General features: G+C 35.2%; 2 protein-coding genes across 2 annotated transcripts; one reads left to right on the top strand and one right to left on the bottom strand.

The window, feature by feature from the left end:
* Positions 1-150: 150 nt before the first annotated feature.
* On the top strand, positions 151-5,167 carry LOC146910470 (uncharacterized). Its single transcript, XM_085729439.1, has 5 exons — positions 151-232; positions 326-1,555; positions 2,100-2,931; positions 3,424-3,614; positions 4,995-5,167. Exons 1-5 carry the CDS (start codon positions 151-153, stop codon positions 5,165-5,167), a joined length of 2,508 nt encoding a protein of 835 aa, XP_085585565.1.
* Positions 5,168-11,252: 6,085 nt separating this feature from the next.
* LOC146910471 (pyruvate kinase, cytosolic isozyme) lies at positions 11,253-14,187 on the bottom strand. The gene is made up of 3 exons (XM_085727781.1): positions 13,873-14,187; positions 12,795-13,256; positions 11,253-12,363 (listed from the first exon to the last, which is right to left on the bottom strand). The coding sequence occupies exons 1-3, from the start codon at positions 14,098-14,100 to the stop codon at positions 11,551-11,553; spliced, it is 1,503 nt and encodes a 500-aa protein (XP_085583907.1). The 5' UTR covers positions 14,101-14,187; the 3' UTR covers positions 11,253-11,550.
* Between the last annotated feature and the right edge of the window lie 541 nt (positions 14,188-14,728).

Raw genomic sequence — 14,728 nt, forward strand, 5'->3', positions numbered from 1 at the left:
GCTTGTGTTTTATCCGAGACAATGAGTTGCATAGCTTGGAATTGTCGTGGACTTGGTAATCTACGAACGATTAGTGCGTTCAAAAAGCTCTTGCGAGATAAAAACCCCACATGTGTATTTCTCTCATAAACTAAGAAAAAAGATTTTGAGATGAACAAGTTTCGGAATGTTCAAGGTTTATCTGATGTTGTCGCCGTTAGTTGTTCAGGAGAAGGCAATAGACGTGTTGGCGGTCTTGCTATGTTTTGGAAGGAATGAGTTGAAGTGGAGGTATTATCTCTTTCCTCTAACCATATTGATGTCTTAATTTCTATTGAGAATGGAGATGAGAAATGGAGGCTTACTGGGGTATATGGTTTTCCGGAGTCTCAAATGAAGCATAAAACTTGTGAGTTAATTGACCAGTTATCGAGGGTGGAAAGTACTAATAAGTGGCTTCTCATGGGGGACTTTAATCTGATTCTTTCACAGGATGAGAAGGAAGGTGGGAATTTCTCTCATATGATTTCGATGTTTCGAGACACTCTTCAAAATCACAATCTCTCTGACTTAGGTTTTGATGGTGATAAATTTACATGGCAAAATAGACAAGATGGTGAGTCTAATATCAAGGCACGCCTTGACAGGATGGTAGCAACGCCAGCCTGGTCATCATTCTATCCTTCAGCTTCAGCGGTGCATTTAACGAGATATGCTTCAGATTATTTACCTCTTTGGTTGCGGCTTGCTTCTAGGAAGTCAAAGAAAAAACAAAATGTTCTTAAATTACAACGTTTTGAAGAATGTTGGTTGCATGATAGTGGAATTTTGGAAGCAGTGAAAGGTTCTTGGGAGCTAGCAGGGGATTCTATGTCTGACAAAATTCATCGATGTGTGAATGATCTTTCAAACTGGAGTAAGGATCGTTTTGGTGACGTTCCCAATCAGATAAAAAATGTTCAAAAGAAATTGGATGAGCTTAATAAGCAAACTCAACATGAAGGGGTAATGTCAGAAATTAGACGAGTTGAGGCTATATTGAATGACTTGGTGAAGAGTGAAGAAATTTGGTGGGCTCAGAGGTCTCGTGCTCTGTGGTTAAAACATGGAGATAAAAATACAAAAAAAAAAAAAATTCATCAAAAAGCTTCCCAGAGAAAATCTGGAAATTGGGTGGAATCTATATGTGACGATCATGGGAAAAAATTTGATGATGAGGAAGACATAGCCAGAGTTTTTAATAATTTCTTTCAAGATCTTTTCTCTACAAGTCACCCAGAAAGAATTACTGAAGTTGTGCAAGTGGTCAAAGATAGATTGTCGGATGCTATGCGTAACATATTGGAAGCTGAATTCACAGAAAACGAGGTTGTCTTTGCCGCTAAAAACTTAAAGCATCATGCTGCCCCGGGACCGGACGAAATGCCTGCTTTATTTTATCAACGATTTTGGAGTATAGTTGGCAAGGATGTGACTTCATTTGCTTTGAAGATTCTCAATGGTGGTGGAAATCCGAGCAACATTAATTATACATATATTTGTCTCATTCCAAAAAAGAAGAAGCCGAAAGTGCCAGGTGATTTTCGACCTATTTCTCTTTGCAATGTCATTTTTAAAATAATTACAAAAACAATTGCAAATAGGTTGAAATTGATTCTTCCGGATATCATTGGAAAATTTCAAAGTGCTTTTGTGTCGGGACGTTTAATTACTGATAATGCATTACTAGCTTTTGAATCTTTTCATTGTATGAGGAAAAAAAAGAAAAGGCAAGAAGGGGTGTGTGGCTTTAAAGTTAGATATGTCAAAAGCATATGATCGTATCGAGTGTAATTTTTTGATTGAGGTGCTTTAGTCTATGGGTTTTTCTCAGAAATGGCACAACTTGATTTTCAATTGTATTTCCACTGTTTCTTTCTCTGTTTTGTTGAATGGAAGTCCTTGTCAGAAGTTTTATCCTCAACGAGGCCTCCGTCAAGGGGACCCTTTATCTCCTTACCTATTTATCTTATGTGCTGAGGTTTTTTCTGGGCTTCTAAATAAGGCATAAGAAGAAAAGGGCCTCCATGGAATTCAAATTGCTAGAGGAACTCCAGAAATTAATCATTTATTTTTCGCAGATGATAACCTCCTTTTATGTAGAGATTCTTTTCAAGACTATCAAACCATTCAAGAAATTCTTAATACTTACCAATCTGCTTCTGGTCAACATATTAATTTGGATAAATCTGAAATCTCTTTTAGCCGAAATGTACTTGATGATCGTAAAATCTTGTTCCAAGGTTGGATGCAAATTAAGGCTGTTGAGTGTCATTCAAAGTATCTGGGGCTGCTTGCTTTTGTTAGTAGGTCTAAGAAACAAGTTTTCAATTTTGTCCAAGATAGGGTGTGGAAGAAGCTGAAAGGTTGGAAAGAAAAGTTTTTATCAACTGCTGGGAGAGAAGTTCTGATTAAATCAGTGGTTCAAGCTATTCCTACATATGTAATAGGTTGTTTTCTACTTCCGATGGGTTTATGTGAGCATATTGAAAGTATGATTAGTAAGTTCTGGTGGGGTAGCAAACAAGGTGAGCGTAAAATTCATTGGATTAAATGGGAGACATTATGTAAGGAAAAAAAGAAAGGTGGAATAGGATTTCGAACATTTCATGAGTTTAACCTTGCAGTGTTATCTAAACAAGGTTGGCGTATTATGCACAACGATGACTTATTGATCTCACAATGTTTGAAAGCAAGGTATTTTCCTAGAAGCAATTTCTTGAAAGCTTCAACTGGTTACTGCCCAAGTTATACATGGAGAAGTATTTTGCAAGCACGGGTGGATGTTATTGAGAAAGCTGGTATTTGGAGAGTAGGAGACGGTCGTCTAATTAATGTATGGGAGGATAATTGGCTTCCTTATCAAAATGGGCACAAGATTTGGTCTCCTAAACCCCCTAATTGTGATATTATGTTTGTCTCAGATCTCATTCATCATGATATTCGATGTTGGAATGCTCCTTTAATTAATGAAATTTTTTTCCCTTTTGAGGCTCAACAAATTCTTCAATTGCCGATTTCTTTCTCTCAATTGCAAGATGAATTTGTGTGGGGTGCTTCACGGTCAGCTATTTTTTCTGTAAAAAGTTCATACCATTTCTTAAAGGCAAGGCGTGAAGCAGATGGTTCACATAGCTCAACGCAGGACTATAATCACCACGTGTGGAAAAAATTATGGAAAATAAAAAGTATTCCAAAACACATCCACTTTTCTTGGAGGATTCTACATGAAAAACTACCAGTAAAAAATGATCTTTTTAAAAAAGGAACAAGTAGCGATCCATTATGTGTTCTTTGTGGGGAACATAATGAGACAATTTCACATCTCTTTATGGAGTGTCATTGGTCAAAGCAGATATGGTTTGCTTCCTCATTAGGCGTGGTATTTAATTCGCATGATCCCAGGTACATTCGTTTTAATAAGTGGTTGGAGGAAAATATTATTGATGTCGATGAGGATATTATAGTCCATGCTTTGGCCTTGTGTTATGAGATATGGTGTGCTAGAAATAAGAAATGTTTTGAGGGGATTGATGTTGATGTGGTTGCCACTATTCAAAAGGCACAAAGATCTATTGTGAATTTTAAGAGTGCTGGTACAATGTTGGTGGAGACTGATAAATATCTGGCAAGTGTACCAAAAATATATCGAAGTAATAAAATTTATAAGTTCGTATCCACAGGGACTGTTTCAATTTCTACTCGGCAAAGACGTTAAAATTTAGGATGTATTAAATTTATAAGGTTGCCCTAGGCAGTTGGATTGATTGCGTAAAAATAATAAATTGCAAGTAAATAAACTGGTTGGAAGATTATATGGAAAACAGATGATTAAGCTTTCGAGTCCTCTATTGGTCTCTGTGGTAGCTAAATTCTCTAAGTTCTCAATGTAAATTCAGCCTTCACGACAAATTAACTAAGTGGTTTTGATCAATCTCTTGACTCAAAACCCTTTCCTAAGTTATAACCCTATTAACCTCTTAACCAGATTGAATAACCGTGGAAGCAAAGTCAGAACGTCAATTTATATGTCATAACTCTCAATTTCCTATCTCTAGGTTCCTAGTGTTGAGTTAAAAAGAATTATTATTTCAGGATTAAAAGCTAGGGCTAGTAGTCATTCAATTCCTAAGATCAATTCATGTAATTGCAAGAAGCTAGGGTTAGTAGTCATACAAAACAATAACATGAAAGCAATAAACACAAGTAATTCTGAATAAAAACTGAATTATATTGATAACAATAGAGTCAAAAGCTACATGGGTTCACAGATACAATAGATTCATCTTGGCTTAATCAAAGGAAATTAGCTAGTCATGTTCATAGAAATAAACAACATAAAAAGAAAACAAAACCGAGAGTTTCGTAGTTGCCGACGTTGCTCTTGAATTTCTTCTTAATTGATGTTGTTGTTGTGCATACCGTAGCTGCTCCCTTCAATCGCACATACTGTTTGTGCGTGATGCCTTGTCCTCCAAACCGTGATCCACACCAAAACGTGAATAATATGTTGTGCGGCTCCTTTCTCTTATATAGCAAGCATAACCTAGTTCCTTTTCTTTCCTTCCAAGTTATGTCACGTTTTCTACTTTTCTTTTGCTGAAGCCCATTTACTTGCTAATCTTTGTTTCATACCTTCTATTCACACCACCCAAAAACACTTGTTCATGTGTCAATCATAATTAATTCATACGTGGCAGCAAATCCAATCAACAATCGTGGCACGTTTCGTGGTTCATCGTGCCACGAAACTTTCAGAACGTATCAGTGAATTCCACATCCTTTCAACGTGCCACGATTAGAGCAAACGTGGCACGATTCTTCACATTTTTTCCTCTTTTTCTCAATTTCTTCCTTTGGGTTCTTGTTCCTATTTTAATCTGATTTCACCATGAATTACAAGCAGTTGACTCTCTAAACATTACAAAAAGGACACAAATATGACTAAAAAACTAGTAATGACGTACTGTCATCAGAGACACTAAGTGGAGGTCCAATTTTGCCAGTATCTGACGTTCATTGGACACCTCCTTTTAGTGATTTCTATAAGTTAAATGTTGATGCAGCAGGTCCGATAGAGGGTGATAAGTCGGGTATTGGTGTTGTGGTGAGAGATAATGAAGGTGTTGTCGTTGGTGCTGGTTCCTGACAAATCTTTTCATTACCAGATTCAGAGGTTGCAGAAGCTTTAGCTATGCGAAAGGGTTTGAAATTTGCAAAAGACATGTGTTTTCTGAATCTTATAGCATAATCAGATGCTTCTAATGTGGTGGCCAAATTCAAGATTGTATTAGCATTAAGGGTAGCTTTCGTAGTTTAAATTTTTTGCATGTTAGGCGTGAAGCCAACCAAGCTGCTCATTATTTAGCTAAATATGCTCTTAAGAATTTAGATTGCATATGGATTGAAGAAACTCGGCCTTGTATTTCTACAGTCTTGGCATTTGATTTATTGTTAGACTATCGTTAATGAAATTGTCTTTAATGTCAAAAAAAAAATCATTGTCTTACATCTAGATAATTTATTTTATATCATTTATCTATCATTCTTTTTCATCTAAAATGCACTAATGTCACCAATGGCACCCAAAAACTATGTCACCCAAATGCTACCTGTACTATGGAACGGTAGATAATTATATTCTTTACTTTGGCCATCACAATGTATCTTCAAACATTCTCGAGCAATTTCAAACTCATCGATCATCTCTTTCAATCATATGGCTTCGTTGATCCCTTCAATAAGGGCAAAACACTCCTCTCAAGTGGTAGATTCACCACCACGAATTATTGTTTTGCCTGCCAATTAATCGTCGTGTCAAATAACGTATACACAAAACTTGACAGGGATTTACTAGTGTCCACGTAGCCTGCATACACATACCCCTTCAAAGCATCTTTCTCTCGAGCTGTTCTTGGGTGTTTTAAATCGCCTTTCAATTACCGTTCAAATACCTTAAAACACACTTCAAAGCTAACGGTCTTAGAATCACCCATCCTGAATTTATCCACCATTTTCTTCAAGGACATTTCACCTTTTATATAGTTTCTCACGATATTCATTCCAAGAATCAAGTTTCCACTCTAAGATCCTTCATCTCAGATACACTATTTAGTATCTCTTTGAGCTTTTTGATCCATTCCATGCCATAACTTGCCATCGAGATATCGTCCACATATAGAAGTGGGTAGAGAATGACTCTTTCACCCCTCTTTAATTATCAAGAAGAGTCGCCTTAAATAATTTATTTCTAACAATAATATTCAAGCCTCTATCAACCAAGGTAGGACTTAAAGAGTGAACTTAGTCAATTTTTCACCACGGATGGCTAGGTTTCATTGCCCTAGACTCATAAATTTAGAATAGTCAAGACAATGTATATTTCTTTATTTTTTTAATGTATAAAGACTTTATTTTATTTTTGAAAGTATAAATATGACCGCTTATGTGGTTTTTTCATATTCTACAAATATTCAACAATTTTATCATTTCAATTTAAACAAAAATGTCACCCTCTCTCTCTATATAAGTAAGGAATATGTGTTTTTTTTAAGGAAGTAAGAAAAATTTTAACAAGTGCATTTTTGACACTTGTCAAGGAAGCAAATATATTATAGTAGTTATATTTTGGAGTATGAAAACTTAAAAAAAAAATGCCCTTTTCAATACTAAATTTCCTTTTCTTACATTTTTAACAGGTGCCCTAAAAACATTTTTTTTTTAAAAAAAATCTCGGTATCCGGTCCAACAACCGACTAATCCAAGGGGACCAATCTCACCGTCCACTTGCGGGGGTCCCATTTAAAGTCAAAGCAAAGCTCTGTATGGACTTGTCCATCGAAATTGACACCAGAGGGAATCACATCTGAGACCTTGAGAGAAGCAAACTCCAAGATGCCTAAAAACATTTGTTACCTCTCAATTGATTTTGCATCGCATTCTTTGCAATACTAGAGATAACTTCAACGAAAAATATATCAATGTCTCGACTAATTTTACAAAAAGAACACTCACTTATAAGTTATAATTAAATAATTTTAGATGTTAAGAAAATATTAATCAATTAATCACAATATCTCCATCATATGGATTGTATATAGTATATAATGTATGTTACAAGTATATATAAAACAAAAAACAAAGTGAGGGCCAAGCCCACACACCTCTTAAGGTGGGGCTGTCCATACAATCATACATATGTTATTGAGTGTTGTTGTTCTCACATCTGTAATATCTTAAAAACACATATAAATGATCAAAAAACCCAGCGGTAGTCAATTACTGTCGGTTTTCTGCTTTGAAGACAGTAGTAGTTAACTATTCTGAGGATTTTTTGATCATTTCCATGTGGTTCTAAGAAACTATGATGTGAGAACAACAACTTTCTATGTTAATTTTTTTTTTGACAAAAACTTTCTATGTTATTTATCATTTTTTTCGTGTAAAATATAATATTTATTGAATGATAAATAAATAAACCTAAGGTGGATTCTAGGGTGAGGGTTCATTTAAGTCCCTCACCGGTGAACCATGTAAAATACACCGTTAGATTAAAACAATGATTCAGATTTAATGAAAATAAAAGGTGATCATATACTTATTTTTACACACAATATTCTCCCTCTCTCTTCTCCATCTGTCTTTCTTCTCCAAGGCTACGATGGTGGAATTTCGCAAGTTTCAGATTTTTCACTACCGTTCAATTGATTCAAATTTAATGGCAAACCTTTAATTTCAATGTAGCCATGGCAAAACAAAAGGGAAGAACAAACAATAAAATTCTCATTACTTCAACCAAACAAGTGACAGTTCTCAACTTGTTACTAATATTAAAATTAAAAAAACCTAAGTTATGAGGAGAAGTAAAGGTGCAGTAATTAGAAAGTAAAAGAGTGCAACTATGAATAGTTGAAAGAAAAAAAAAGTTTGAGATAGAGAGGATGAAGCGGTTACACACTGAGAAAGAGATAGTATTGTATGTGACGAAACATGATGTTCTTTAAAAAATTTCATCAAATCTGAAACATTGATTTAATCTAATGATATATTTTATATGTTCCACCGGTGAGGGACATAACTGATCCTTCACCCTAGAATCCACTTAAACCTAAAACAATTTAATTACAAGTCCTAATTTTGCAAGATTTGTGGGCTTGGAGAATTAGGTGTGGGGGTGTGATGTATTTTTTCTCGTTAACGGTAACAACTAAAAGTGTCACATGGGCAAACTAAGGCCCAAAGAGCAATCAAGCACAAGTTTTAGACCCAAAATGGGCCACTTTCAGAATCATGCTCTTCTCCTAACAAGTTTTGCTCATTTCCAACCATACTTTCAAAAATATCCCTGCGTGAGTTAACTCACGCTGAAAACACATACTGAAACCCAACGTGAGTTAACTCACACTGGTTTCTTTCACCCATATTCCAATTTTTTCTTTCCTCCATAATGATTTCTTCCACGTACATGCTTCCAATAATGGTTTCTTTCAACACATTCACACACATACGCATGCTTCCATTGCATCTTTCTTCCATGTATCAATCACACACATACGCATGCTTCCATTGCATCTTTCTTCCATGTATCAATCCATGCATTTTTCCTCTTTCCCATTTTCACTACCCATATATATATATATATATATATATATATATATATATATATATATATAATAACAAGAAATTAAACTCCTCAATAGAAATAGCAATGCAAGAACAAGAGGTTAAAGAAGAGGAAAGAAAAAAATTGGAATATGGGTGAAAGAAACCAGCGTGAGTTAACTCACACTGTATTTTTGAAAGTTTGGTTGGTAGCAAGCAAAACGTGTTGGGGAAGAGCAAAATTCTCACTTTCACGAACTTGAATTTAGGTGAAGTCCACGTGGTTTTGGCAAAATTGAATGAATCCACCATTGTTGTCACTAGGGCGAGTTCAGTCAGGTTCAAGTCCAAAATGGTTCACTCGAAAAAAATTGAAAGTGTAAATCTTTGGCCTATTTTCGATCTTTTCAATCTTCGGTTTCGTTGGGCTATGCTGTTCAGATGAGTCTAATCTAGTTAGCATGGGAGTAGAAAAAAGACATGGAGAAGGGGAAAAATCCTTCCAAGCACGTGTTTGGTTCTCCGACGAGGATACTCGATTTTGATAGAAATGATTATGTAAAATGAATTTTGGTTAAAAGTAATTATTATGAATAAAAGTAAATTGTCTTTGAAGTTTGAATGCATTTAGATAAAAACGAGTTTTAATATAAATTTGTGTGAATATACTTATGTTCGATAGGTTCAAATATTCTTCGTCACCTCTGGTTGTCACACATGCAGCAAGAGCAACCAATAAAATCGATTTATTATTTTAACTTGATAAAACAAGGAAATATCCCAAAGGAGTACTCCCTCCATCTCTAAATAATAGTCGTTTAAGGTTTATGTACGATTATTAAGGAAATGATTAATTGTGTTGATTTTGATGGTAAAATTAGTGTCATTTTCTAAAACACCCTTATTAATTGTAGGTAGTGGAGTAGTTAAGTTGGATGAAATTTAATAAATAAGGGTATAATAATGAAAAAAAATAATAAATGCTGCATTGGTAAGTGACAATTATTTTAATAAAAAGAAAAATGGGTAAAGAGACAATTATTGTGAGACGGGGGAGTATATACCGTCCCTCCCTCCCAACACAAGGTGTGAAGGCACATGCAATGCAGCCTCACCACTGACACTGCAACCGACAACGGCACGCAAACAATTCTTTACTCAATTGCCCAACCAGACACGCGCCGACTAAATCGTACGCCAGCCCCTTGCTTTGCTTTGTCATGGCATCTTCTCTCTCACGTGGCCATATTATCCACTACATATATTCATTCAAATTAAATTATAGTAACATATATGACGTTAGTTTTCACAAATTTCTTCTGTGAAAGAAATTCCACAAGTATGTATGCGAAATTTAATGCACATATAATAAGGTGTTACATTTTATACACAAAAGAGGGCAAAGCCCAATAAAAAAGAAACTAAATACATAAACATTTTGAGGCAACAAGCGTTAGAAATGTCATAAAAACAAAGAGATCTTGAAGCTTTATAAAAAGCGTCTCAATAATATGTAAATTAAAATAGTTCAAAGACTATAATTAGCTAGCCAACATGTCTATCCGTTTCCTTCATGTCATGTATGGTTGATATCAATTTGTAGACCACAAATGTGCCAAATCAATATATGAACATTCTCATTAATGTTACAATTCTCCGTTTAAATATTTACTAAAACTTTTGCGTCTTCTCCACTTGGAGCCGTAGGTGTGCGATTTCATGGCTCCAAGCCAGATCCATAACAATATACATACACTACATCTCCGCATGAAGCACATCAAAGTGGAATTTAACCCAACCCTCTCAAAGTCGCTTTCAACCAATGAAAATAGTGTCATTGTGACGAAATCATTCAGTTACGTGTGTAATTAGTTAATATTCATCACACTCGTAATTAGGTACGCTTGAACATGTAATGTTAACCATTGATTTATTTAACTTCTAAAAAACATTAATTTATTTTTTCAATAATTATTGTTCATTTTACACTTTAAAATGAGCTGATCCCTTTAGAAAAGGCAAAATCTCGTTGAAAACGGTTGGTATTTCATGAGTCTGCACAAACAAAATATGAAATTCTCCTTCCTATCCAGTATCCACACAATATGAAAAAAAAAATCAAGGAATCACACTAGAACGGTGCCGTGGTTGTTTGAGCTTTAAAACAAGACACGAGGACTTCGTTAGCGATATTATTTAAAAAATAATGGACGACCTAATTATTTTTTATAGAAAACTAATTGCGATATTGAGCAAGTGAATACTGTGGTGGGTGACATAACCTGATGCTTATTTACAATTTTCAATCACTGTCTCAAAACAAGCTACGAATTATATTGGCGGAACAGAAGAAACTATAATAGTTAAATTGCAATGCATAAAAAAAGTGTATCACCACCAATAAATACATAGATAGATCCAAAGTGAATCCCATGTTAAATGCCACCTAAAAAAGAAGTTAAATAAATACTCATATGGCAACAAGGATTCTTCTAAGACATGGTGTAAATGACAATGCAGTTAACAACTATCAATAAGAAAATACTAAATCAAAACTGATGACGAATAATAAGTGAAATTGATGACGAATAATTAAAATATAAAAACCAAAACCTTCTCTATCAAAACATATATTGGAGTACTCCAACAACGATAGACCATAAACAAATCAAAACTGATAGGCCAGAAATTGGTCACCTTTTAGGTTTACAAAAAGCATCATGCATCGCCACTTACCACAGTGGCAACAATAATAAGGCGAAGAAACAATGATATATGAATAATTCTAAAACAGGGAGTATGTATCCCTAATAACAAAAAAATTCTGATTGATGTTCTGCATCCAATTAAGAATGAAAAATGTATGATAAGACTCCTTTCCCACCATCAAAAATTGCTAAAAGCAGCTGAAGAACTCCTTTTAATGGGAGATCATTTCACAGTCAAGATTTTGATGACTGATGCGACACCCACGCGATGCAGAGCCACCACAGAATCCCCGTTATTGCAGAGACCCTTTGTTTTCGCATACTGAATGGCAAAGTCTAGTGCCTCTTCTGTTGTTTCTGTGTGAGAAGCTCTAGCAGAACCTGCGCTCAGCACTGGAATCAATCCTCGGAATATCAAGCTATGTCTGGCAGGGGCCTCATCACTGCAGGACCAATCAAAGGTGTCAGTCTTAATCTCAGGAACGACAACAGAAAGAATTGGCATGCCTGCCCTGTATTTAGCCACTAATTTTGCAGTACTCCCTCCTCTAGTTAAAACCAATATAAGTGCTGCTTTAGCTGAGTTGGCCATTTTAACTGCAGAAGAAGCTAGACTCTCCAATGGGCTCATGGGTACTGGTGAGTGCTCCATTATCCTTTTAAATACATCTCCATAGTTAATGGTACTCTCAGCTTCAACACAAATTTTAGCCATAGTTTGAACAGCAAGTTCTGGATAAGCTCCAGCAGCAGTTTCACCGCTAAGCATGACACAGTCTGTGCCATCCAGAACTGCATTGGCGACATCAGTAGCTTCAGCTCTGGTTGGCCTGGGAGATTTGATCATTGACTCCAACATCTGGGTTGCAGTAACAACAGGCTTTCCTTGGATATTGCACTTATAAATCATCACTTTCTGCGCTAGAAATATTTTCTCAATTGGAATTTCCATTCCAAGGTCACCACGTGCCACCATAAATGCATCTGAATTTGCAAGGATATCATCAAAGTTTGCAACCCCTTCTTGGTTTTCAACCTGTCACATACATTTGCAAGTTGCAGAGGAAAAGCAACTAGAAATAAGTAATTGAACATAACACATGCAAGCGATAGAAAAAAAGGAAAAAACTTAGTGCATTTCCTTAGGTGTTTTTTGTATAGTTCTTAACTAAACTATCTATGATTTCCTCGAATCCATAATTTTTCAAAGTTTGCCTACAAAAAACACCTAAAGAAATGTGCCTAAATTTTGTCCTAGAAAAAATCAGTAGCAACTCAACATATTTTCTTTGAAGAGCATCTCAAATTTTGTTAGATGATGTCCAATATAACACACATTAATAGGAATGCAGCAAACATCTCTATGATATCATGTCTGATTAGAACTCTTGACACATTGTTAAACAAGCTAAAAAATCACCTATTTTCCATGGAAAAAAAAAATCAGAAATTCATAATATAGCATACCTTTGACATGAGAAGAATGTTGTTAGCATGGTGTCCTAGCAGTTTCCGAACTTGCACCAGATCAGAACCTTTTCGAACAAAAGATAGCGCAATCATGTCAATTTTATTGGGAACACCCCAAACCATAATATCTTCCCTGTCTTTCTCAGTCAAAGTGGGAAGATCCACTACAACTCCAGGCAGGTTAACATTCTTTCTCTCGCCTAGAACAGCAGAATTCTCACAGCGGACTCGAACCAAACCCAATTCTTTGTCACATGATAAAACTGTAAATGATATGGTTCCATCTGCGCAAAGTATGACACTCCCGGGCTTCACATCCTCAGCCAACTTTTTGTAGCTCATGCAGATCGTATTCTCATCACCCTTTAGGCTATAGTCGGTTGAAATAGTTATTTCATTACCTTGTTTCAGTTGGATAGGTTTGCCATCCTTGAGAAATCCAGTACGAATCTCAGGCCCCTGCATCAATTTGCAATGTAAGTAGGTGCATAAAATGAAAGATATGAAATGAAGGAACTTGAAAATGCTGGTTTCACTTTATTAAGTTCATGAATAATAATGCCTTGAACTCGCATCTCGCACCAATTCAGCATGCAGTGAAAGATAGGAAATGTAATATGCCTAAATGATTAAGCCATTCATGTTCTTGACTTATGAAAACATTAAAAGAACTAAAGAAAGTCTGTTTGGATAAACAACTTAATTTGCAGTTTATAGCATAATCACCTATCATGACAAGCGCTCATTTATAAGTTATTTCTATAACAAAAGATAAAATAAAGTTTAACTAACTCATGAACATATCACAAATTATTTTCACAACTTCTCTCAAACAGTCTCAGAAGTGTTTATGGTAGTGAATAAGGTCAAATAAGTCGATCCAAACAGCCTTTACGACAAATAACAGATTCTTATGATCCATAGTAGACATAAGATTATATAAGGTCAAAATCAACCTGATACATCTCACACATCAATAACAAACACAAATTACATACATACACTATCAATTCAAATCAAAAGCATTAACAAAGAAAACTTAAGATGCATAATAAATAAATAAAGGGTTTTATACCTTAGTATCGAGCATGACGGCGCAAAGAATACCAGTATTCTCCATGGCAGCTCTAAGATTATCAAGAGTTTCCTGATGATACTCATGAGAACCATGAGAGAAGTTGAATCTGGCAACGTTCATACCTGCTCGTAAAAGCTTCTCGACCATGGGAATAGACCTAGATGCGGGTCCCAGGGTGCAAACGATCTTAGTTTTCGGTTTCTTCTCTGCTACCATCGTCGACATCTTTAGATTAGATCGATCAGTGGTGGTGGCCTTGGTCGTCGTCTTCTCCTTCTTCAGTCTCTGTATTCTCAAGCAGGCAAGTTTCACGCGGACCAAAGATATTCAACAAAATATTTAACGGAGTAATTTCTTGACCAATAATCAACCAAAAATATTATAATTATAAAAAAATATAAAATATCATATTATTAAGTGTATATATATGTATGCGTTATTATACATTTCTTATATTGTTTTTTATTTTTTTACAATAAAATAAGCTTCATTAAAATGCTAAAATAACGAGAATACAATCAAATTGGCTATGAGTTGAGACATGCTTAAAGTCGAGTCATGCACATAAAAATTTAATGAGCCAAAAGTGAACTAACAAACCAAACATGTTGACAAGTCATTAACAAGGTTGAGAGGATGTGAGGAAGCACAATAAACTTCTTACTCAAAATAAGTCTCTTACTCAATATAAGCAGGCGACAAATTGAGTCACTCTGATGTATTTCAACAGACACATAAAACACAAACTTGAGGCAACGTTAAAAACAACAATACAACATAGGCAAAACAAGAGAATCATAAAAATTTCAACACAAAGTTATCTGCATCCATCTTTACTTTTATATAAAACTAT

Source organism: Medicago sativa, chromosome 7, assembly GCF_051527215.1.
Source record: "Medicago sativa cultivar Bolivia chromosome 7, Bolivia_mono, whole genome shotgun sequence".
Lineage (NCBI taxonomy): Eukaryota > Viridiplantae > Streptophyta > Magnoliopsida > Fabales > Fabaceae > Medicago > Medicago sativa.

Bases quoted from the DNA above. Each gene is read 5' to 3' on its own strand.
- LOC146910470 (XM_085729439.1), top strand. From the start codon at position 151: ATGAACAAGTTTCGGAATGTTCAAGGTTTATCTGATGTTGTCGCCGTT. The intron at 233-325 runs GTCTTGCTATGT...TTGAGAATGGAG, and splicing joins AGGCAATAGACGTGTTGGCG to ATGAGAAATGGAGGCTTACT. The intron at 3,615-4,994 runs GTACAATGTTGG...TACTGTCATCAG, and splicing joins TGTGAATTTTAAGAGTGCTG to AGACACTAAGTGGAGGTCCA.
- LOC146910471 (XM_085727781.1), bottom strand. From the start codon at position 14,100: ATGTCGACGATGGTAGCAGAGAAGAAACCGAAAACTAAGATCGTTTGC. The intron at 13,257-13,872 runs GTATAAAACCCT...AAATTGATGCAG, and splicing joins CCGTCATGCTCGATACTAAG to GGGCCTGAGATTCGTACTGG. The intron at 12,364-12,794 runs GTATGCTATATT...TGTATGTGACAG, and splicing joins ACATTCTTCTCATGTCAAAG to GTTGAAAACCAAGAAGGGGT.